The 26,050-nt window shown below is 42.0% G+C and overlaps 1 protein-coding gene across 1 annotated transcript in view; it reads left to right on the plus strand.

Moving 5' to 3' along the window:
- Positions 1–26,050, plus strand: part of TTC7A (tetratricopeptide repeat domain 7A) — a 201,788-nt gene that overhangs the window by 96,216 nt on the left and 79,522 nt on the right. The window contains exons 13-15 of the mRNA XM_081940769.1: positions 6,258–6,315; positions 10,652–10,724; positions 12,904–13,064. Coding sequence (XP_081796895.1) covers positions 6,258–6,315; positions 10,652–10,724; positions 12,904–13,064 — 292 coding nt within the window. The remainder of the gene's footprint in view (positions 1–6,257; positions 6,316–10,651; positions 10,725–12,903; positions 13,065–26,050) is intronic.

Below are 26,050 nucleotides of genomic sequence, written 5' to 3' on the forward strand. Positions count from 1 at the left end.
CCTAAAACGGTCGAGGACCTTCCCCAACATTTCGAGGAGTCCTGAGCGGCTGGAAGCAGCGATCAGGACATCGTCAAAATAGGGTACAACGCCAGGGAGCCCATGGAGCAATCGCTCCATGAGGCTCTGGAAGATCCCCGGGGCCACGGAAACGCCGAATTGGAGGCGGCGGCAACGGAAAGCCCCTCGGTGGGTGACGATAGTCTGCGCAGCCGCCGCTTCATCATCCACCGGGAGCTGCTGGTAGGCCTGCGCCATATCCAGTTTCGCGAAAATACAGCCCTGCCCCAGGGAGTGGAGCAGGTGCTGTACAACAGGGACTGGATAGGGGTTTGCCTGAAGGGCCAAATTGATGGTGGATTTAAAGTCGGCGCAGAGACGTATGGAGCTGTCGGCCTTCACGGGGACCACTATTGGGGTCTCCCAACATGAGTAGTCAACTGGCTCCAATACGCCCTGCGCCAGCAAGCGGTCAATCTCCTCATCAACTTTGGCCCTCAAGGCAAAAGGCACCCTGCGGGCCTTCAGCCTAATGGGAGCAACCTGGGGATCTAAGTTAAGAGAGATGGGGGTGCCCTTATACAGCCCAAGCTGGCCATCAAACACGTCCGCGTAGGCGGAGATGACGGCAGCCACGTCAGGGGGTGTGTCTGAGAGGGAATACACCCCCTGCACGGAGAGACCCAGGGCGGGGAACCAGTCCAGCCCCAGCAATGCGGGGAGGGGCTTTTCGACCACCAGAACGGGCAGGCATCCCGAAAACCCCCCATATTCAACCCTAACTGTATAGCTGCCCAGGGTTGGGATAAGTGACCCCTGATAGTCCCTTAGGGCCACGGGGCTGGCAGTCAATTGGCGTTTTAGGACGCCGGGGCAGAGTTTGTTAAAGTCAGCCCATGAAATTATGGAGCGGGACGAGCCGGAGTCCACCTCCATAATGCAAGGGGCGCCCTCAATGAGGACTGACGCCTTGATTCTGTCCGCACCTGCGGAGGCCTGGTAGATTGCCTCAGCAGGGGTGGCTGCTGGTCCTGGCTCCACGGCGTAGCAGCTGGCTCTCGTGGAGACGGAGGCAGCACAGCCCGGCAAACCTGGGCCAGGTGCCCTTTTTTGGAGCACCGGCGGCAGATGGACGCCCGGAATGGGCAGGCTGACCGGTCGTGGCTGCCCCCGCAGCCAAGGCAGGCTGCCGTAGTCTGGCGCGGAGGTCGCGGATTGCGGCGTCTCTGCAGCTCTGCCAGGCGGGCCACTAGCTCTTCCTCTTCTTCAGCCGGGCTAGGCAACGGCGCCAGCTGATCAATGAGGCAAGTGCGGGCTGGATAGTTCGGCAGCTGGTGACGGTCCATTTCGGCGGTGGATTGTTCGGACAACTCCACCGCGCGCGCCTCAGTGACCGCCTCGGCCAAGGTGATTTCTGGCCGAGCCAGGAGGCGTCTCTTCAGCCGGAGGTCCTTGACCCCGCTGACGAACTGCTCCACCAGGTTGTCCTCCAGGTCTAGGAACTCGCAAGGGATGGCCGTGGTCCTCAGGGACTGGAGGAACTGGCTGACATCTTCGTGGGGTTTCTGGACACACTGGCGGAACGCGTACCGCCGTGCTATCTTCGATGGGGTTGGGGCGTAGTGCCCTTTCAGTTTGCCATCAAAGTGTCCCAGTCAAGTTCGTGGACTGGCAGAGGGGCTGCCAACGCCCGGGCGGCGTTAAACATCGGGGTTCCGCAACTACTGAGGAAGAAACTACATTTCTCCTCCATCGGAATACCCCGCTTTCCATTGGCCCTCATGAAGCACTCGAAGCGCTCTAAAAAACCGGTCCATCCTTCTCCGTCTGTCCCGAAGGGAGCGAACGGGGGAAGCGATGCCATAGCAGCTTGGAGTTGTTCGGCTCGGGGAGCTGGAACTCAAGCGGCAGATTGAGGAGGTCGGGTTCCTTCAGGTTCGTCGCCTCAGAGCGATCCCACCTTCGTCGCCAGAGAAGAGGTGTGGGGAAAGATGAGGCTTGACACGCTGAGGAACGTCCAACACAATTTTATTGAATATAACAGCAAGAACTAATACAGGAGAGAATCTCTCGTTCCTCTGCCTGACAGCTATTTATACGAAGAGCTGTCAGGCAGAGAAACCAATCAGGATAGCAGAACAGCCCGCCTTCAGCCAAGCCGCGCCTGATTGGCTAAGGCGCGGCATGGCTGTTGCTAGCTGTCAACAGAGGGAATCCCCGGTCGTATGTCGGGGAGGAAAGGAATATAACAAAAATGGGCCCGTTTTTTTTTTTAAAAAGGCATGAATAGCTTTGGGGGGGCTTGCAGAGTGCTCCTGGCAGGGTGGGGGAGCCAAAAACAAGCAAAAAACGGCCCATTTTTTTGACAAAAAAATTGCATGCATAGCCTTATGGAGGCTTAGAGTGCTGCTGGAGGCTGGGGGGCAAAAAACGGTCCGTTCTTTGCTAATTTCTGCCCTCCCCAGCTCCCAGGAGCTCTCTGAAAGCCTCCATGAGGCTATGCACGGCCATTTTGATGAAGGGGCGGGGCTTCGGGAGGCAAAAAAATTCTATATTTCCTTGATTTGATGTCTTTACTGGGCCTACAATTCTTGAATTACCAGTTTAGCTCATAGAACATCCTGAGAATACCAAATTGGGAAACATAATACAAAAGTGGTAACTCCTTTAATATGAAAGCCTATCAGATCCTGTAATGCTAACAAAAGCTAAAAAGATTATTGGGGGGGGGGGAACCGCGGATATTGTGCACAATTTTAAATTTCATACACTAGAGCCATGTGCAACATAAACTTAAGCCAAAAATCCCAGCTTGCATTGATAGAGTATTTCTATTATTTTATACACCATGCTTTGAGCATGTTTTTCATCACATGTGTGCTATGATTACAAGTGTCAGAGAAGTAAAATAGGATTTACCTTCTTTTATGTACGTATGCAGAAACAAACACTCGTGAAGTGAAATTGCAACAAAAAAAAACTCTGCTTGAGAGATATAGCGTAAGACTTGTTGAAAAATATGAATGTAATTTGATTTGATTGTTATTGTAATTTTATTATTACCCTCTCTAAAACGAAGATAATTTAACTGATTTTATCTTGTAAACATTACACATTAAATGACTGACAAGATGTGAGGAACCATTCGGCCTATTTCTGCCCAGGAGTTCTTACTTCAATGACAGCCATAAGATACATTCCTAACCGCTTCTCTATAAGGACCATTATGTAATTGAGCAGTGAGTGAGGATAGGGCCATGATCAAAAGAGAAAACCTGTATTTTGAAGCAGAATTCAGGAGTCTCTCTGAATCCTCTTAATCAAAATGAACAGCAGCCACATTATTTTCTACCAGCAATAGGGAAAGAGGAATTTTAAAAAAAGCAGCAATGAGCCATGATGGCGCAGTGGTTAGAGTGCAGTACTGCAGGCTACGTCTGCTGACTATCCACTGCCTGCAATTTGGCAGTTCGATTCTCACTGACTCAAGGTTGACTCAGCCTTCCATCCTTCCGAGGTGGGTAAAATGAGGATCCAGATTGTTGGGGGCAATATGCTGACTCTGTAAACCGCTTAGAGAGGGCTGGAAAGCACTGTGAAGCGGTATATAAGTCTAAGTGCTATTGCTCTTGTTATCCTATAGTTACAACAGTTCATTTATTGACTGTTCAAAGTTACAACAGCACTAAAAAAGTGACTATGACCAATTTCCACAGTTACAACATTTGCAACATTCCCATGATCATGTGATCAAAATTCAGATGCTTGGCAACTGACTCATGTTTATGACCGTTGCTGTGTCCCAAGTTCAGGTCATCCCCTTTTGCGACATTCTGACAAGCAAAGTCAATGGGGAAACCAGATTCACTTAACAACCGCGTTACTAATTTACCAACTGCAGTGATTCACTTAACAACTGTTAAGTGAGAGGCAGGAGAGGTCATAAAATGGGTCAAAACTCACCTAACAAATGTCTCATTTTACAACAGAAATATTGGTCTCAATTGTAGTTCCAAGTCGAAGACTACCTGTATTTAGTCACAATTTTGTAGTGCCATTGCATTCATTCTGGGTCTGGTTGATAGACAAATATAGAGATATTTGTGTTTAGTGACCTAATTCCCCTGCTTTAGTATCTCAAGGGTTGAAATATTTTAGATAGTAGATGAAATTTATCTTAGTAGGAAGACAGAAGTAAGTAAAGAGCCTTTGCCTAACTGCTGCAAATTAGGTTACAGATAAAGCCAGAGGAAAAAAAGACACTTAACAAAATAATGGATAAGCTCTCTAGTATCTAAAAAAAATGACCCACTGAAATTCGATTTGATACAAGGTACCAATAAACATTTGCAATCCAGCTTTATTCTTTTCTTCCTTCTTGATTGCTTCTTTATCTCCTGCATTGCCCAACTGCCTACATAAAGACATCTGTAATTCCCTCTTGCCCTACTTGATATCCCTGACATAATTGCACTTGCACCTTCAGTTCTAACTTCCTTAATTTATTTTTGCTTCCTATGTGAGAGAGGTTGGGATGATACCATGTGAAACTTGAGCTGATTTAGCTGGAGCTTCAGGAGAGCAGAAGAATGAGCAAAGATGCCATTCAACCAACTGCTGTCATTGCTCATTTATGCTCTGGCCAGAAGCCAAAGTCTATCCCAAAAGAGTTTATGTCATCCCCAGAGGACATTTGTATTCTTTGACCCTTTGGCAAAGTTTTGTCCCTTCTTTCTCAAGCAGCAGACTCCTGACACGTCTTCTACATTAAGGGGACAGCAGGTGCAGTCCCTTGGCTTTCATTTTCAAGCAGCCTTCCAAAAGCTTCGAACAGATGATTATGCAGAAGCGCTAGATTCAACTAATCTTTTTAAACCTGTCTCGGGAAAATGGTTGACGCATTAGATAAAGTGAGGTAAATGTTTTAGGGCAGGGAAGTCAAACTCGTGATGACACGTTGTCATCATGTGACGTATTGCAACTTTTCCCCCCTTTGCTAAAAGGGGATGGGCATGGCCAGTGCATGAAGCATCTGGCCTGCGGGCCGTGAGTTTCTTAGAGGGAGACAAGTTCTGTGTCCAGCTAACTTATGTTAGCGGGAGTTCAAGCAGAGGTGGGTTTCTGCTGGTTTGCCCTGGATTGGGCAAACCAGTAGTGGCAGTGGCGGGAGGCTCCGCCTACCTGCCTGGATGTTTCTGCACATGCAGAAAATAAATTGAAACCCACCACTGAGTTCAAGCAATAATAATTAAGCACAGTAAGTGCACCCCAATATATTTAGGAAATATAGAGCCATTGAACATTTTATTAAGCTCTAAAACTTGGAATAATAAAGTAATATTCTAACAGAACTGCAACAGAATTCTTAGAACATTTTAATAGAAGAGTCATTTACCCACGTTCTTTGATGAAAATATCACCCAGAAGGTCCTGTAGTCAATTTGTTTTTGTTACACTAAAAATTAAGCTTTAAAATCATAAAACCACCAGTACCAATAACTACCTGGCCCAAGTACTAGGAAAGAAAGAACATGATGCCCCCCCCCATCTTCTGATTTGTCAAAATAAAAGGACAAAAACTTTGGATTTGTTTTCTGTTTATCATCACATGACTACTATTGTGACATTCATCAGAAGATGATTTCACAGAGAAGGTGCGGTGGAAGAGAAGCCTCTGCATTTGGCTTATGTGCAGTATCTTTGGGAAAAGCCATTTGAAAAAGACTTGCCTGAGGTTTGGGATAAGACTGAGAAGAAGTGCTGTTATTCATATTTAATGGGTCGATTCTTTTACCAGAATTGGGGAGATCTAGATTACAGTCCTCTCTTGGGGCATGAAGTTGGCTTGATTTTGGAGCACCTAGATTTTTGAAATTAACCATAATCAAAAATGGTAGACAGGATTTCTTTAAGATCCTAAATGCAGAAGAGTCACATTGAAAGAAGATATTCCCTAACTCAATCCTGACCTTTTAATTTTTCTCCTGATAGTACCTCGATGTTCTTTAGAATAAAAAAAAGTGTATAATGATACCTGGTACCATTGGAAAGATAAGTTTCTAAATAACTGGAAATGTCAATAAATATTTTTTAAGCAAGATTCTTGAAGGAAAAAGTCTTAAGACATAACATTCAAGCAAACGCTGTTTGAAGACCAATATCAGACTGTTTTTAATAATAAAGAGCTCCCAGCTATTCAGATGTACTATGTTTGGAATAATGCTTACCCTGATGTATTAATTTTTATTGTTTTGCAGCTACCTTGAAAAGCACACAAGATGACTTGAATCAGAGAGCACTTCAGAATTTAGAAAGGTGAGAAGAACCTGGGGGATGGGGAGGAAACCAGATCCTGGTTGGCAGAAATGTACTTGTTTTTGCATTTTAATCTGAAAGTCACACTACAGTTCTAAATGCGTTTGAACTTTTAAGGATTTCTTTTCCCAAATGTTGATTTTTTAGGACTTTTTTAGGCACACATTCTTTATAATACCTTTTTGGCAGCCAGAGGGCATATTTCTGCCTATGGAACTGGGCAGCATAGTTTTACATGTCTCTGAGCTTCTTGAGATGCTGGAGGGGGGAACTGAGTGAGGTGGCTTTAAGTGGCACACATTCTTAGACTCAGATGTAACTTCTCTATTACTGTACTATTTAGATATAATTACTGTCCCATATTACTCTTAAACTGCATTTATTTTTAGCCTTTGACCTTTCCCCATAAACTGTGGCTTGTTTCCTTAATAGCTTAAATTCAGTTTAGAAGTGGATGAATCTTGGATGGTATCAATGTCCACTTTTAGCCAACAGGGGGCGTTTGGAGAATTCAATTAGCTCCTTGCATTCTGAATTTCAATGAGGCACATACATATATCCTTATTAGATGCAGAATTGTGGGTTAGTATTAAAAACATTACTTTGGTTGGAGATGAATAGTGGCTCTGAAAAGAGTCGAGGCCATACAAAACAGGCATAATTTCATAGAGGTGAGTGTAGGAGACCTACTTAAAATTTGTTTTTTAAAAAGGGATTTCAGAATGTTCTGTGTAGAGTGGCGTTTCTGCATTTATTTAGTTATGAAGCGGTCAAGGATTACGTAAGTATCCTGATTTTGTACAATAAATTTTTCTGAAGTCTACAGCCTCCCTAGAGTCTTACTCTTCAATTAAATCACCTAGAAGGCATCCCTTCATTGGGCTTTTCAGTGATCTAACACTAAAGCAGGTTAGAAAGAAAGAAATTGAGTGACCGAAGATTGAACCTCGGATCTTCTTTGTGGAAGTCTGTGTTCTACCATTGAACAATGTCCCCCTCCCCAATACTAGACATTTTCCCATTGTGCTATGGATTTTTCACTAAGATGTCATAATACATTCATTTAAGAAAATAATTTCTTGAGCATTTCTTGAGCACTATAAGCTTAAGATCTTATAAAATAGTAGTCCACTCTTCAGCTTCCATAATCCCCAAAAGGTAGAATCATCCAAACCACAAGAGGTTTTTGGATATACGAAGAAGCTTCCTGGTTTTGTTAAGTGCTTAAGCATGTATTAAAAGGAGCTGTCAATCTAACAGATTACAGATGCATAGCTTGTTGGCTCTCCTGGAGCTTAATAGGACACCAGTTGTGCAGGCATGTTGCAGATTTCTTTATGTCATTAATTAAACTGGATACCATATTTTTAAAAAAGAATGTGAACAAACTGGAATATGCCCAGACAGAAAATGCGAAAAAAAAAGGGAAGACGGAAGCATATTTAGCCAGGGAAAGAAAGCTATTAAGATAGAAGAGATAATTATGTTCAAATATTTGAAAGTCGGTCACACAATTAAAGGGGCAGGTTTCTATTGTTTCAGAAAACAGGATCTGAGCAAATGAATTCTCCAAGGCACCTGAGGGTAGAACAGGAAGCAATGGGTGGAAACTAATCAAGGAGAGAAGCAACTTAGAACTGAGGAGAAATTTTCTGACAGTTAGAACAATTAATCAGTGGAACATCTTGCCTCCAGAAGTTGTGAATGCCCCAACACTGGAAGTCTTTAAGAAGATGTTGGTCTGAAACGGTATAGCGTTTCCTGCCTAGGCAGGGGGTTGGACTAGAAGACCTCCAAGGTCCCTTCCAACTCTACTATTGTATTGTATTGTATTGAATTGAATTCAAATGACAAAAGGGATTTTCACTAATCATTGGACAGAATGGCTGAGCAATATAGGAACACTGTATATAGGGCAATGTAATAGACTTTCTCAAAAGATGGACTTCTCTACATGAAAACCCTTTAAGTCAGGGGTGTCCAAACTTGGGAACTTTAAGACTTGTGGACTTCAACTCCCAGAATTCCCCAGCCAGCCATGCTGGCTGGGGAATTCTGGGAGTTGAAGTCCACAAGTCTTAAAGTTCCCAAGTTTGGACACCCCTGCTTTAAGTAAAGTCAGGATGACTGCCTGCCAGAGCAGTCAATTCCTGGATTGTCAAAGGGTTGGATAGATGGTCTTTGAGTTTTCTCCCTTGGTTCTATGGCTTTCATTTTAATGGGCCAGAGTTATACAGTACTTATACCTACAAAGATGAGGGATTCAAACTACTTTCCAAAGCACCAAAAGGCAGATTTAAAGGCAAGACAAAAAAGGCAAGACAAAAAGGTTGGAAACTAACCAAGGAGAGAAGCAAATTACTGTAGAACTAAGGAGAAATTTCCTAATGGTGAGAGTAATCAACCAATGGAATGCCATGCTTTCAGAAGTTGTGGGTGGTCCATCACTGGAGGCTCTCAAAAGAGATTGGACAACCATTTATCTGAGATGGAATAGGGTCTCCTGCTCAAGCAGGGGTTGGAATAGAAATTCTCTAAGGTTCCTTCCAGCTCTATTATTCTATGTTCATCCTGGGTCCATACCTGTATCCTTAGCTAGCAGACTTCTGCTTGAAGTGTGGGGTGCTGGCCTAATTGAACTACAGAGCTAGCTGAACAATTAATTTAACTTGACATTTCTTGAACCCAGTTTTGAATGGGAGAGAGAGCCTAAGTGGGCAATTTTAGATCTGACTGGGGAAATAGTCTCGTGAAACCTTGGTTAACTGCTATCAATTGGTTTAAACTATGCATAAGTACACCAATTGTTTGACATTATATAAGGAATTAAGTGTGTTCCTAACAGCAACTGTGTTTTGCTGTTCTAATCAAGGACACACCAGGATAGCAAAGACATTATCTTGACCTGCTATATTATTCCAGGGACAATAGAGTTGCTAGGTCATCTCTAACCTACTAAGTGTTTGAGGCTCAGCATGCCTCAGATTACCTTCATGTCAGTCTTCAAACTCAAAGAGAGCATTGTCAATTGTGCCACATTGCTAGTAAATCCATTTAGTGGAGGAATTAAAGGAGGAGTTCTTGCCAATTGCTCAACAGTTGTAGAATCTGCATTCTTCTTAGTTCCACAGAGGGATTTAAGATGATAAGAATTCTTTTTATTTGTGGTTTCTCCCTGATAACCAGGCTTACAGAGATAGAGAAATGGGAATGCTCAGTATGCTGGGGGGTATACATGTTTTAAATATCTGCCTTTTTAAAAGGAAGCTGACTTTTTTTTCTAAGAGCTTTGATGGGATAAGATTCAATTTACTATAATCTGTAGATAGTGTCCATCTGTTGGAGAGTCTAAAATCTGAACTAGTAGTCTTATTTTCTAGGGGGACTATCTGTATTCTCATGATTTTAAGACAAGAAAAAAAAACCAGGGATAATTTGTAACTCTAAAAGAAAAAAATATACACAAACAACAAAGGAAAACATAGCTTTTCATAATAACTGCATACTATTAAGCTCAATAACCTAAGCCAAGAAGGAAAGTTATTTATACAGTCTTGGCAGAACAGAGAGGTGTGAGGTTAAACCTGCCTCATGGACAGAAGATTCCCTAAGCTTGATCAGAAGGACAATATGCTTTTTGTACCATCAGTTGTTTAACAAAAGGATAATTTTTGCAGATGACATTTGTTTGGCTAATGCTGCTCTAGAGTAGGAAAAAATGCACCTCTTTACATTTGTTGCATTACACAGTTATTGAAAGCAATAAAAACTTGACCCTATTACGCACCAGGTAGTAATCAGCTCTTATTCAGTTAAATTAGAATGGCTCTTTTTCAGTTCCTTTTTAAAACTAAGACATTCTCTTTAGTATCATGAGAAGAGCATCACTGTAAGAATGCACACATTCTAAATTGCTCAGAGCAATATCATTAAAGACATTTGAAGTTTTGAAGGGCATTGCCTCTTTTCTGTGTCTATGTCAAAGATTTAATCTTGACTATAATTGGCTTCCAATTGGCATTCAACTAGTATATTATCGGGGGTTTGAGCTGAGCATCTGTTTAAAACAGGAACAATATTTTAGAACCAGAATCATGGCAAGGAAAATATGGAAGGAATCAAAAATTGTTTCCCATCTAATGATCTTTTCATTGCTAGTTCTACTACTGTGCTGGAGTGAGGGTGATGGAGACCTCTGTGTGATAGGCTACTAATTTAAATCCAGTTTAAAATTACAATAAAGGAAAATGGGGCAAGCGCCTTGAAATTGCCTTGCTGGTAAATTTATGGTAAATAATTTTTGCAGTGCTGCATAAACTACATTTGTGTTTTACAGAGCTCATCACTTGGCACCTGAAGACCACCAAATTATCCTCTATATCTCATTGCAGCTGGCTCTTATCAGACAGGTAGGTACAAAGACAGAAAGAATGGAACTATTTCTATGGAAGCGATGGCGAACCTTTTTTGGCTCACATGCCATAAGTGGGGGGAGCGCAGGGGGGTCATGTGTGGGTGTGCCACACCCATAATGCAATGTGTGACCCCCCCCAGTGTGCATGTGCACACTACAGGCGCTCCTCCCCATTTTTACATGCCTTTCTCGCCCTCCCCAGGCTCCAGAGGCTTTATAGGAGCCTGGGGAGGGCGAAAACAGCCCCCCCTGTCCCCCTGGACGCCCTCTGGAGGCGTCAGGGAAGCCTCCGGACGGTCCCTGAAGCCTTCGGAGCGCTGAAAACGACCCTCCGAGCAAACCGGAAGTGAATCTATGGTGTACTGGCATCTACAGTACATGAATTCTTTTTCTTGGGCATAGATTTTTTTGCACTTGTTTTTTTTTAAATCTCTCATAGAATTGATATATCAGCAGTCAGAAAGTGCTTCAATACTTTTTAGGTCCATTGTTGCATATTGCTATTTATATATTTTGTTAACTTTCTGATGCTTGAATTATAACTTTATTGAAACTCTTCTGATGCATGTTTATGGAAGACATAAAATGACTAGATAAACTTCTAGATGAGGGTGGGCAAGTTGTGGTCCTTCAGATGTTGCTGGATTTCATTTTCTACTATTCCTCACCACTGGCCATTCCCATTGAGGCTTCTTGAGATTCACTAGGGTGAAAGATCATATGCTGCTCACTCCCCCACTAGGGTTTCCAGAATTATTGTAGGTTTGGAACTGAATTGAATATTGTTGGGTTTTTTCAAAATTATTCTACTTTATTAAGTTGCGTGCTTAGAAGGTTATTTTAAAGTAATCCCATTTTTCTTAGAGAGTTATTCTTTGAATTAAATTTGGAATTGACTTCTTCTTGCTGTCATTGTTGATTGAAAGTTATTGCTCTACTAACTTATATTGTTATATATTGTTGGTTATATATCAGTGAGAACAGTCTGGAAGCTCCAAATGCAATTTAGGATACCCTCTTAATATATTTTTAAAATCTATTGATATTTGGCCAGAATTTTCTATGCTCATTCTATTTTTCTTCATTTAATTGCATGTAAATCTTTAAGTCATGCTTGAAATATAGTTTGAGGCTGCTAGCCAATTTAAAATATTTTGCTTTTGTCAACTCATAATAAACATTTAAATATATGTTAATATTCTGAATAAAATAATGTTTTCTCTTTCTGGTTAACCAAAGGGTAAATGATAATATTAATGTATCTGACAGATTATATGCCATGATTAAAATTTTCATCAGCCAATTTGGGAACTACTGTCAAGGATACATCTTCTAAAATTAAATGAGCTAGAGTTAAATAATAGTTCTGTTAATTCTTTAATTTCAGGGTAAGAGTTTAGAAACCCACTCAGTTTGTTTTTAAGCCTCTATTGTTGGTGAGTTCCTTTCATTTAGCAAAATAATTAGAAGGTAGCAACATTTCATGATTTCTAAAGTTTAAAAAAACTATCTGATAGATGGCAACACAATTATTTTAAAATGGCTTCCCCTTGGAGATCAGACTTGTCCCTTTTCTGTTTGCTTTCAAATTTTGGCAATATTTGGAAAACAAATTCTTGATTTGCATTGCATTGCACTGAACTGTTATTCTTTTTTATTTTCATTTTTCTAATCAATTATGTCGGATTTTTTACCACTGATATTTTCATTGCTATGAATTTATACCTTGTAAGTCAAGATTTAGTTGAATGTGGAAGAGTTTAAGTTCAATAAATGAATAAATAAATGTAAAGTAGGTCACCCTTTCTTTATAGTGATGCACACAAGACATAGTTAAAAAGATAACAAGATTAAGAGATCAGTTGAGTAATAACTTCCTTCCTCCCTGTTTTTAACAGCTTTGAAAATATGTATCACATGCTACTATGTAAAATATAAGCAAGCTTACCTGAAGTGTTATTTTATAGGATTTTAGGATTGTATAAAGATGTTTTAAAATTCTTGCTGAGGAGTTCAATTGGTTTACTCCTTGCAATTAGGTTTTAATAATTCTGCCTTTGTTGATATTTTAGCTTAGGGACCCCTTTTATTTTGCTGTAGTCAAAAGGCCAGAACAAGTGAAACTGATCTGAAAGGATGAGTAACTGAGCAATCATTTAATATTTATTTTGCAGATTTGTGATGCAATAGAGCATCTCCAAGAAGCACTGAAACTGTGTAAGGATGATATGAATTCTCTTCATTTGTTGGCCCTTCTTTTTTCATCACAAAAAGACTACCAACATGCTTTGGATGTAATGGACGTGGCCCTTGCAGAATATCCTGACTGTTTTCAGTAAGTGTTGTTCAGAATATATTCTGTGTCTCACTCATTTGTGCACATCATGGAGGATTGGTGAGCAAGCTGTGCAATCCAGATGTTGGGTTCTATCCCCCCTCACAACCCACCAATCCCAGCTGTTGTAATGATTTAACTTACTATTAAATAGCATCCTACATTTCATAAAACAACCAGTATTTCTTCTCAAACCCACTCTTCTTTCTATTCAGATCAGCTTTAAAAAAACTCTGCTTCTTTCTCTCTGTCCAGGATAATGATATTAAGCACAAGGCGGCTTCTTGTTTGTGCTGAACCCAATGTTGTGGAACATTTCCTGGATCCCCGGGCTTAAAAGAAACAGAAACACGCTTCTTCTTGGAGGCTTTTGCTAATATTTTGTTAGAGAATTTCCGGAATGCATTTGAGTGAAAGCAAGCAGATATAAAATGGTGAATGTTTTCAGTACAGTGAATACATACAAAATCCTCTTTTGCACATAACCCCTTTAGTTAAAAAATGATCACAGCAATAATAATAGCACAGTTTTTCAGTACAGTAATATTTTTCTTTTACCCAGTGCCTGGCCTTGAAAAATATGCCCCAGGTTTTCACTAGGACTGATTCTATGGTAAAACAGCTGGATGTGCCTATTAGCTAATATCTGCAAGAACGTCAGCTACAGCTTCTGTTTCCAGATAACAAAGGCACAACGTTCTATTTAAAACAAAAAGAAGAAGACAAGCAGCCCACCTGAAGTACAGTATGGAAAAGAAACAAAAATGACACAGGATCCAGCATAGAATTCACTAATTATCTACCAATAATTATAGTTGCAAAACTGCAATGAAACAGGCAAAAAAAACCCAAACCCCCGTAGTAACCATTGTTAAAATGCTATGCCTCTTTCTCCTTGTTGGTTTGAGCCAAATCATTGGAGCAATCATATGTGCTTACTTTAGGCTTCTTTAATCCAGTGTCGTCATCTGAACCTTTTCAGGCTGGGTTCAGGCTGGAGTATACTACTGAAATGGCACTGGTGGCATTTATGGATGATCTCTAGTGGCCCTGGACTGTCATGGTGCACCTTTCTTGGCTCGCCTAGATTTCTTGGCAGCTTTCGATACCATCTACCATGGGACCCTTCTGGATTGGAGGCATTATTTTGTGGGTTCTCCTCTTTCCCTATGGCTGGTTCCAATTGGGTTTGCAGGAGGGATAGCTACAATATCATATGCACCCTCCAAAGGGGTGGAGCTTGCAGTGTAATGCTGCTTTTATCTGATAAGAAATAGAGCAAGATGAACTAATTTTTCTTTATTGTAAGCTACATATTGTAATTGATTGAATATTGCAGATCTGAAGGCACAAACTTCCTGCTTCCACTTTTAACTGTTTGATCCATTATGGTATATCCTTCAAAAGTTTCTGACTATTAAGTGACTGCAGGCTGACTTCACTTACCAGATTTTTTCTAGGCAGCCTCTGTTCCCCTTTCCCCCCAAGATCACTCATATATTCCATTACATCAACAAACTGATATAAAGCAGTGGGAGCCAGCAGATGCCAATGAAAAGAGGATACATACATACATACATACATACATACATACATACATACATACATACATACAAAGTAAAATAAGAAAATAAAGGTTTTGGTTAATTATGTGTCATAGTTAAGTTGGTGTATACCAGTGCTTCTCAATTATTTTCTGTCATGCCCCCCCTAGGAAGAAGAAAACATTTCGCGCCCCCCGCGCGACTGTAAATAGTATCATTTGTCTATAAAATTGTTATAAGTACACCTCTGCATAACACTGTATCCTTATTAACGTATAAGAGAATAAAAAAAGAAAGAAATGTGATCAATTTACAACAAAGAATAGCTTTATTAACTGTAGCAGAAAAGATTTAAAGGAGCACAGGATTTAAAGGAACACAATATTAAAAAAAACTTTAACCTGCAAAACAAAAATATATAAAATAATTTGAGCTGAGCCCCCCTTTATGGAGCCTCGTGCCCCCCCTGGGGGGCCCGCCCCACTATTTGAGAAGCACTGGTGTATACTCTGAGCAACCACATAAATAGATTTTCTCTATGATTATCTGTCAATAATCTGGTTTTTCAGAACTTCCAACAGTGCACCCATCACAGGTGTAATTGAATCCATCTACAGTACTTTGCTACATGATCTTTCCAACTTTATCAGCAATAGAGCTTTTTCCAGCGTTTAAAATCTTTGCATACTATGTCCAAAGTAGAATAATTTGAGCCAGGTCTGTTAAATCGGGTAAAGGAAGGCACAAGAGGCTAGCGATAACAGCTCTTTATTTAAGTATGTGCAGACATCCACTGAAGAGATGGTCGGACAGCTCCCCTTTTTTAACGATAGCTGTCCGGCCTTTCAGATTCCCCTCTGTTCACGCCGGCAACAGAGGACCTGAATGGAGATTCCATTGTCTTGCAGCACCAGAGGGAGAAGTATCTAACACCCCTCCCCTCTAGGATGGAACATCCTAACTGGTGACGTAGTCCCGTAGGTAGGCGGGCCTTTGTATTGTTCTGCTGGACCTGCATAGTTCAGTCTGCTGGTTGCCCTCGGCAGGTCGGACGGACCTGTTGCTTTTCTGGACCCTCCCGGTGGAACCTCCTGGAACCTTTCGCTGGCCCCAGCTGGGACTTCTGGCAGTGGATTTCCCCAGCCCTCATTGAATCCAGATAAGTCACCCAATGTTCCCGGGCCTATCTGGGGATGTTGATATTCGGGTCGTGAGGGAGTCATGGTTGGTTGTCTGAGTGGAGAATTAGTCACTTGGCACAAGTGGCACAAGAGGGTAGCGATAACAGCTCTTTATTTAAGTACGTGCAGACATCCACTGAAGAGATGGTCGGACAGCTCCCCTTTTTAAATGATAGCTGTCCGGCCTTTCAGCTGGTCGATATGCCTTCTCCAATGACGTCCATCCTCGAGTCTCAAGGAGTAGGATCGCGGGCCGGTAATGCCGACTATGGTTGCAGGTACCCACGGGGCCCCCCTGTGTAATTGTGAGCATATACCGGGTCGCCTATGTTGAAGAATCTGACCCTGCTCATAGAATCAGGGGGTGTTTCTGTTGAATAGTTGGGGTGTAGACGGTCCAGGTGGGACCTGAGATGGCGCCCCATGAGGAGTTCGGCTGGGTTTCTCCCAGTGGTGGCACTGGGAGAGATGTGTTGTATTAATAGATAGTGATCTATTCGTGTCTGCCAGTCGCCCGGGCTCATCTTGTTGAGGACTTCCTTAGCGGATCTTACAATACGTTCCGCCTGGCCATTGGAAGCTGGGTGGAATGGCGCGACTAAGGCGTGTCTGATTCCCTGTGCTGCTAGGAACTCCTCGAATGCTCTGGCTGTGAACTGTGGGCCATTGTCTGACACTAGCACATTGGGAAACCCATGAGTCGCGAACAGCTTCCGTAGTACCTTGATGACCGAGTCTGTGGTGGTGGATGTCATCAAGACTACCTCTAGCCACTTTGAGAATGTGTCCACAACTATAAAAAAGGTTTGCCCATGGACTGGCCTGGCAAAGTCTATGTGTATCCTGGACCATGGTGCTTGGGGCCTCTCCCATTCCTTCTGGGGCACCTCTGGGGGAGCCGGCCTGGATTCCTGACAGGGTGTGCATGTGGCTACCCACTCCTGTATGTCTTTGTCCATGTCGGGCCACCACACATAACTCCTGGCCAGCACTTTCATCTTGACTATCCCCGGGTGCCCCATGTGGAATGCCTCCAAGTCGAATATTTGTAGTTGTTTAGGGATGAGTACCCGGTCCCCCCACAGCAGACAACCCTTGATTACAGACAGTTCATCCCGTTTAGAAGAATACGGTTTAAATTCAGACCCAACCAGCCCCTTGGGCCACCCCCTCCACACCCAGTTCAAAATTTGTTTGATCATGGGGTCCTTTGCAGAGTGCTGTGCCACGTCGCTGGAGGAGACTGGTCCCGAGTCCAGGCAGTCAAGCAGGAGCACTACGGCCTCAGGAGTGGGGTCAGCGAGCAGTTCCAATAGGGGGCAGTGGCTCAATGCATCGGCGTGCCCTAGCGTGGTCCCCAGGCAGTGGATGAACCAATAGGAATAGGCAGCGAGGAAGATAGTACATGGGGTCATGCAGGAGGAGAGTGAGACTGGGGTGGGGCGGCCCCCAGCCAATAGTCCTAGCAGAGGCTTGTGATCTGTAATCAGTTCAAAGCCTCTACCATACAGATATTTGTGGAAGCGCTTGACTCCCGCTACTGCAGCCAGGGCTTCGCGGTCCAGCTGGCTGTAGTTCCGTTCCGCCACAGACAGTGTCCTCGAGTAGAATGCGATGGGGGCTTCCATTCCATTTGGCATCCGATTGCTCAGGACGGCGCCGACTCCTAAAGGAGAGGCATCGCAGGTCAGCACCAAGGGCGGGGTCTGACTGTATTGCACTAGGAAGGAGTCTGCAGATAACAGTCCTTTCACAGTGGCGAATGCTTTGGCCTCGGTTTTGCCCCATGCCCACTTTGCGTTCTTCGCCAACAGTCGATGTAGCGGCTTAGCAACATCGCTTTCTGCTTGAGAAATATGCCATAGAAGTTAAAGAGCCCAAGGAACGCCTGTAGCTCGGTCTGATTCCTAGGCGTGGGGGCTTCCTTAATAGCTTTTACCTTTTGGTTCGTCGGGTGAATCCCAGAACCATCAATCATGTACCCCAGGAACTCTACTTTTGGTGTGTTTATTTTACATTTTTCTTTTTTGAGACAGAGGCCCTTGTCTCTGATTCTGCTTAGAACAGCGTGTACTCGCTTTAAAAGTTGTGCTTCATTTGCGGCCGATACCAGTATGTCGTTGAAATAGGGGACGACTCCTGGTATCTCCTGCAAAAGTTGTTCTGTAACGCTTTGGAATAGTCCAGGGGCGATACTAACGCCGAATTGTAGGTGGTTACATTTGAACACCCCCCTGTGCGGCACAATGATTTGGGCCTCTGCAGTAGCGCCATCTACTGGCAGCCTGCGCCAAGTCTAATTTTACAAAAATCTTTCCTGGACCGAGGGAATGTAGCAAATGCTGGACTACCGGTACCGGGTATGCGCTTTCTTGCAACCCCTTGTTAATTGTGCATTTATAGTCAGCGCATATTCTGAAAGACCCATCGGACTTAACGGGGGTCATGATCGGCATCTCCCAGCGGGCGTGATTAACTGGTTCAAGGATGCCCTGGCTTACCAGTTTATCGATTTCTTTGTCAATTTTTGGCTGGAGAGCGAAAGGTACTCTCCTGGGTTTAAGTCAAACTGGGGCTATGCTTGGGTCTAAGCTAAAGGAAATTGGGTCCCCCTTGTACTCACCCAGACCGGAGGCGAAGACGTCCTTGAACTCCTTGAATATGGTTTCGGCGGCGCTCCCGGTGTCGGCTGGCCCTTCTCCAGTCTGCTTTTCATCCACGGCGTTGACTTCGGCCACAACCATCACCAAAGCCTGAAACCAGTCCAGTCCAAATAGGCTTTGCAGGTAGTCCCTGACCACGATCGCATGTAGGTTCTTGCTGATCTTCTTGTAGCGCACCCTGAATGTGCCTTGGCACACGAGAGGGACCAGGTTGCCCTGATAGTCGCAAAGGCGGACCTCTGGGCTTCGGAGGTCCTTCTTTTGTATTGACGGGATCGTTTATTTCAGTACCACCCAGGAGATTATTGTTAAGGACGATCCGGTGTCGATCTCCATCTCACAGGGGGCGTCCTCGATGAAGACGGTGACCTTTAGCTTCTTGGGTCGATTCGTTCGGATGTGCCTCACCGGAACAGTGATGTTCGGCTTTTTGGTGCGTTCCGGGTGGCCTCGGCTGGTCAACGTGAGGTTGGCGATCCTGTCGTCAGCCTCCGCCCTCCTGGGGTACCTCTGGTTGGTATATTGCCTTCGGCCCGGTCCTTTCTCTGTCCTCTTGGGTCAACCGGAGGCTGTGGGGAACTCACTGCTGCACACCCTGGCGATGTGCCCCTTCCGTTCGCACCGCTGGCATGTCGTGTCTCGGAAATGGCAGGAAGATCTGATGTGATTGCCTCCGCAGCTAGCTTCTACGGCTTGAATTTTCGCGCTGGGGTTGTTCTTGAATTTTCGCGCTGGGGCTACTATACATGTGATGGTCTTGCAGCACCAGAGGGGGAAGTAACAAGGTCATTTGGAATGAGAATTCTGGATTGATTTATTTGATGATCTACTGGTCTAATGGTCTAATGTGAGCAAAGTACTTAATTGGGGAGAAAGAGTCAATTAAAATGTAGAAGGAACAGAGGAAGATACAATGGAATGAACAAATGAACTGTGTTTAGAAATCAATAGGAAAAATGCAGGAATTATGGCTTTCTATGTTGCAAAAAATAATTTATAATAACTGAAATTAAGCTCTGCCTTTGCCATCAATCAAACTAAATTGCATATTGCCAAGGCTGCCCCAACAAAAAATAATTATGCTATATAATGATTTACCACAGTAAAATAGGTAGGTTTGATATGATGATGATGGATTAGTAGTGGAAGAAGAAAAAATCAGAATTTCCTTAGTCTGAACTCCAATACCTGAATAGTTTCTATGAGTAACTAAAATTAAATAATGAGAATTCCAGCAAAAAGCCTCCTTGGTTTTTTTTAGTTTGCTCTAGGACCCTCAGCTGTGAGTGGAATAGAAATAAAAATTATTAGGAATACTCAGAGTCAGCCAGATGTTTAGATTGGGTTTAGCATTGTTTCCACCTATCGAATCATTTCCAAGGATCTATGATAGACAAAGTTTGTTTGATGGTGTAAAAGGTATCTTGGCAGGATTTAAGCTGTCCCAAGTAAAGCTACCATTGCAATTGAGTGATGGCGATTTTATAATGCCAATGAGGTAGTGTTCCAGGCCTTCACCCAAGGAGACTATTACTATTGATATTATCTTTGCTTTATTTCATCCCAGTCATTCTTCTTCTATTTGCAAGTCTTTGTATTTTGTGATTTCCTCCAATTCTTTCTTTTCCATATTGTTGTCTTCAGATACTGCCACATTTTCTATCCAGACTTCTTTGTCATTCTTATCAACAGTTTTTAAATATTGGGTGTTTTGTGGCAGGTGCCTGTCTGTTTGAATTCTAAGGTACCAAAGCATCTAGCTTCTTCATTTGCTAATACTTTATTTTATGGTCCTACCAGTTCTTGCTTGTAGGCAAATGGTATTTCTTGCATATATTCCAGTGCACCATTGTTGCTACTTTGTCATGTTGTTGTTTGTAGTCAGTTTTGCAGAAGCCAGCTAGGTGATCCCCTGTTCTTCAGCTTCTTTGCAGAGGCAACATTTGCTTTATGTTGTTGTTTTCTCAATTCTGATTTTGTGTGCATTTGTTTTCCAGGCTTGGTCTTGTGCAGCCAGAATTAGCCCCTTTGTCTCTTTCTTCAATTTTCCTGCTTTTAGACATTTCCATTCTCCACTGTTTTTCAGATACTCTTCCAATGCCCTTTTTTCTTCTTCAATTATCTGGTAACTTGCAACATTCCACATCCAATTATGTTTCTCGGTTAGTAGAGTCTATCAACATCATTTTATGGATTAAGGGCATGATTCATTGTCATTATTTTTCTGGTCTCCCTATGCAGGACTTTTAGTTCTGCTTGAGTCCAGTCCTCTATTCCAGCTGTGTATCTAATACTAGAAATGCCCGGGTGTTAATTGCCTTGAGATATTTTCTTCATTGAGTTTGGACTTTCTTCACCCTGATGATGTATTCTCTTCTAACCTTCTTGATTTCAGTGTACTTGTTGTTGTCAACTCGAAAGATGCCCAAGTATCTGTAGTAATTGACTTTATCCAGACTCTTGATGTCATTTCCATAGGGAATCTTGATTTCTTCAGTTTTTCACTATTTCCCCCTCTTCTTGGTAAGAGTGGATGGTTTTTCCATACAGTTTCAGATCATCCATGTAAAGGTGGTGATGTGGCCTGGCAAATGTTTTTGATGTTTACAGCCATGGCCTGACTTATTTGGTGTGGTTGACCGAGAAATCAATGCAATGACCAATAACAGTGGTGAGAGTGAGTTTCCTTGGAAGATTCCTCTCTTGATTTAACCCTTCCCTGCCTATCACCATTGAGCAACAACTGTATCTTCCATTGTGCCACTGATCTTTGTACAAAGCTTCTGCTGTTTCTACAGAGTTCTATTATCTCTAGGTCCTTGATTATCCAATTACATGGCAGGGAGTCAAATGCCTTTTTGTAATCAATCCATGCTGTATTCAAGTTGGCCTTCATTCTCTTGCAATTTTCCAGAATTATCTTGTCAATTAGGAACTGAGCTTTTGTTCCTCTGTTGTTTGTGCAATTTCCTTTCTGTTCGGGTGGAAACAGCTTATTTTCAACTAGAGGTTGTTGGACAGCATCAGCTACCACACTGATTAGCAATTGGAAAGTTGTTGATAAGCAGTAATTGTAGTTGACTGGTGCTGACCTCTTGTTGGATCTGAACGCCCATCCTGGTATCCATTCTCAGTGGCAGCGACTTTTTGCAAAGATGGCAAAAAGCTTTGCAAATGGAGGGAAGTCTTCATTCAGTGCTTCAGGCCTTCCCTTTGTAAAGCCTTTTGCCACAGATCTTGTCCAGGACTGCGTTTGCAGAGAACTGAGGCCTAAAGTACTATGAGAGCATGCAATTTTGTGGTACTTTAAGCCTCCATTCTCTGGGAACACACTGAAGGCCTGAACCACGGAACCATGCCAAGAAATTGAAGGCTCACTAGATCGTTGCAAGGTTGTTCGTAAGGGTGAATAACTGCCATGGTGTGGAAACATTCGTAATTTTGGGACTGTATTGTAAGTACTTGGGGGCAGGGGTGAAATTCAGCAGGTTCTGACAGGTTCTGGAGAACCGGTAGTGGAAATTTTGAGTAGTTCAGAGAACTGACAAATACCACCTGTGGCTGACCCCAGAAGGGGGGGGGCAATGGAGATTTTGCATATCCTTCCCCTGTCACGCCCACCAAGCCACACCCACAGAACCAGTACGGAAAAAATCAAATTTCACCATTGCTTGGGGGGATTATGTCATAACTTCGAATGGTCACTGTGAACTGTCATAAATGGGGGGTTACCTGTATTTCTTTGTTTTCAATTTTTGTATACTTGTGACAGGTAAGCAACTTTTCTTCCAGTAGTCCTGCAACTGCTGGCTGTTGTTGCTCAGAAAATAGTCCCGAGTCCTGTAGCCCATTTGTCACCAGATGTCCAGGAACTTTGACACCTAGTGCATCCTTGTTGACCTTGACCAGTTTGGGTTTCTGTAAATTGCAACTCACCATATTGTTTATGGGAGAGATAGTTTTCATCTGGTTTCTCTGATGAGACCTGTCCAATGTAGTTGAATTTCTGGCATAGCTCAGATCTTCTTTAGAGCACACAAGTCTCACAACCATGTCATTGAGGGATTATTGTTTTCCTGTTGTTTTGTCACATAGCCAGATGTTTAGACTGGATTTGGCATTTTTATCTACCTTTTGAGTCCTTTCCAAGTACCTGGGATGTGTCAATGTTATTTGATGGTGTTAATTATGATGATGATGTGGGTTATGACATGTTGGTTTTGATAGGTCTTTAAAAGTAATATGCATTCTAATATGAAACAAGTGGAAAGTTCAATCATATCCGTTATTATGCATCAAAGAGAGCTGATAGCTTTTTCAAACTACAGAAAATGTAGTTGTTATTTTAAGGGTATCTATGAACAGTTAGAGACATAATTCTGCTTTCTGGGTGCCAGTTTATTTCTCAAAGTGATTGTATGAACAGGGAAGCCCATTTGGGCTGGACAGGTTGGATAAGACAGAAATATTAAGTTAGGTGCTGCTCCCAGGTTCAGATGAATGCAGGACCAGAATATGATTTCTGCAGGAGAAATATGTTGGCAATGGACTCCTCTGGGCCCTTTTATAGAGTGTGATGTGAGTGAGCTGGACTCAACACCACCCATTCCTGGGCTACCCAAGGCCTCCTCCCAAGTGGATTTGTATTACTACTCTGTGTTTAATTACATGAACACCTGCTGCTTCTCAAATACTACAGAACTGCACATTTTCTCCCACATAACTATACAGCCAGCTTTCTGTTTATAGTCTTTTAAAAGTTAATGATCTTAATATCATGACTGATGAAAGATATATTTAAAAACCATAAAATTAGGAATATATTTTCTTTTCCTTTTTTTGTTGTAATTAAGCTTTTAATAAAATTGTTTCATAAAAAACATAATGCAATGCAAGAAGTCTAATGATGAGTGCATGGCTACTCAGTTTACCGAGCAAGATTCATTAATATAGCAAAGACATTTATTTATCGAAAGTCTAACATCTTTGCCCTTCTATGCTAACTTTTCATCTGTAAGATCTCACTCCCTTGAACATGTAATTATTCCATTTCTCTTAAGTTCCATACTTGGGCAAGATCAAGGAGCATGGATTACACAGGTTTCAGTAAGGTATCTCTAATGGTACAGTAATCATGGGATAAGTACCATATCTTGGAGACTGCTGGACATATTTCCAACCCACATTTATAATGTGTTCATTAAGGCAGAATTTCTCTAAATCAGTGTTTTTCAAATATGGCAACCTTAAGCATGCTGGCTAGGGAATTCTGGGAGTTGAGGTCCACACAGCTTAAAGTTGCCAAATTTGAAAAACACTGCTCTAAATATTCTGAAATGCTTCTTTCCAGGCTATTGGTCACCAGGACTGAGTTGCCAGTTATAAACGAAATAATGAAAAAAATTCTCATCTATGTCTTATCTCCCTTTCATTCCTTTTCTAGCCTCTTCAAAGTCTCTTACATCTTCTGTCCTGTTCATACTTTATAGTAAATGTCTTCCTTCCTTCTCAGCATACAATAGGTTAACAGAGGTAGGACGTTTTTGGTGCATAACTAGCACATGATGAGATATATTCTCAGACATTATGCAGTTAGTTTTCCCTTAGTCCCAACTCCAGATTCAGCAGGTTTCTTCATTATTCTTTATAATAAGTAGCAATAGCAATAGCATTTAGACTAATATACCACTTCATAGTGCTTCACAGTCTTGCACCCAACAATCTGGGTCTTCATTTTACTGACCTCGGAAGGATGAAAGACTGAGTCAACCTTGAGCCTGGTGAGATTCGAACTGCCAAATTGCAGGCAGCTGGCATACAGCAGAAGTAGCCTGCAGTACTGCACTCTAACCACGTCTCACTAAGTAAGTAAGAAGATATGTGTGAACATGGAATACAAACATTTATTATAAAGACAATAAAGAAAAATAATGATTTGTTTTCATAGAATACATTAGACAGAATGCTAGAATTTAATCCAAGAAACACATGCACACCAAGCCTCATGGCTAAACAATTATATGGATCACATTTTACTATTATTTCAATTAGCTCTGAAGGGTACTTACACAAGAGCAATAAATTCCAATGATCACTCTAAAGAGCTCTTGAAAAGACTAGTGATCAAGTGAACATTAAAAATGATCTTTCAATCTTCTATAGGCTTTTATTATTGCAAAGCTTATATATGGCAAGTGGATACCAAAACTACAGATAGAAAAATAGACCTCAAAAATTTAACCTACAGTTTTGTTATCTAAGTTCTAAGCGAAATAAGAGAATCCTGTAAAATGTATTGTTGATGTAAAACTGAAGGTTAGAATTGGCTGGAAATGGAACTCAGACATAATAATTTCTAAACCCTACTTTATGGTTTAGACTTATGAATGCATTAAACCCTGGTTAAACATAATGTATTCAGGGTATGTTTTTATGCCACATGAAAACAGTAAACAAAGAACACTTCTAGTTATGTTGATGGTGATTGTCTATTCTTTTTTTTTAGCCATTGACTTTATTTTGATTCTATAAGTAAAAGCAGGATTGCTCTGTAATTTTGCAGTGTTCTTATCAAATTGCTAAAGATCAAACTAGTCATATATTTAGCAACTATAGATGTGATTTTTTTTTTTAAAAAAACAAGTCATTACTGAATGTAGGGCAGCCTCCAAACTAATTTCTACCAACATAACAAAATGGGGACAGAAAGACATTTCTTTTTTCTTCTCCTACTGTCATCCCAGTCAAAAATAACTGTTTCCCCTCACTCAGAAAGAGAAGTTCTCATAGCCACCGAGGACAGCTCCACTTCCAAGCAGCCCCTTGTAATGGTGGCTCTGATGATCACTGGGACCTTAGCAGGACAGAATGGAGTTGAACATTTATTTGGATCTGCTATTTACCACATAGACACACGCAAACAAACACAGACACAAATTCAGCTTCTAATGATTCTGGTTTTTAGACTGAAGGAGGCTTTAAAAATATCTGCATAACACCATCTTGATGCTTGAAAACATTGGCTATGGTTCTCAGAAATCACTTTTAGTATACTTGAACTGACTTCCAAGTAAACACCAGGTTTTATATATTGATTTGTGTTGACAAAGAGCCGTACAGCACTTTCCAGACTTACAATTTTTTTATAACATGAGTTTCCATGGCCTATAAATCTTAAATCTTAAAGTATTAAACCCATGTTAGTCTTTAAAGTACCAGAAGATACTTAGTTATTTTTACTGTGACAAGTAATGCAACTATCCCTTTGGGAATTATTTCCCTGAGTCAGACCTTGATGTATGATATATCAGCAGTGTGCATTTACTGTTCTGTCAATGGCTTTGTGCAGTATTTTAAGAGACATCATCCAAAGTGGGTGATGCAAGAATTAAAAGCAGACTAATGGGGGGGGGGGTGTTTTTAGAGCAAAAGCTAAAGCATTCATTCCCCCCTCCCTTAAAATCCTCCCAGGCTCTCCCTCCCAGAAATTCAGGAGGAGGGGAAACCTGCCCAATTTAACTGTGCATGTCCATATGTATGTATGAGAAGTAGAAATATCCCACTGGAAGTAAGAGAGAGCCATTTCCAGAACACTCTTT

The sequence above is a fragment of the Natrix helvetica genome (genome assembly GCF_964273705.1).
Source record: "Natrix helvetica genome assembly, chromosome: 2".
NCBI classification, from domain to species: domain Eukaryota; kingdom Metazoa; phylum Chordata; class Lepidosauria; order Squamata; family Natricidae; genus Natrix; species Natrix helvetica.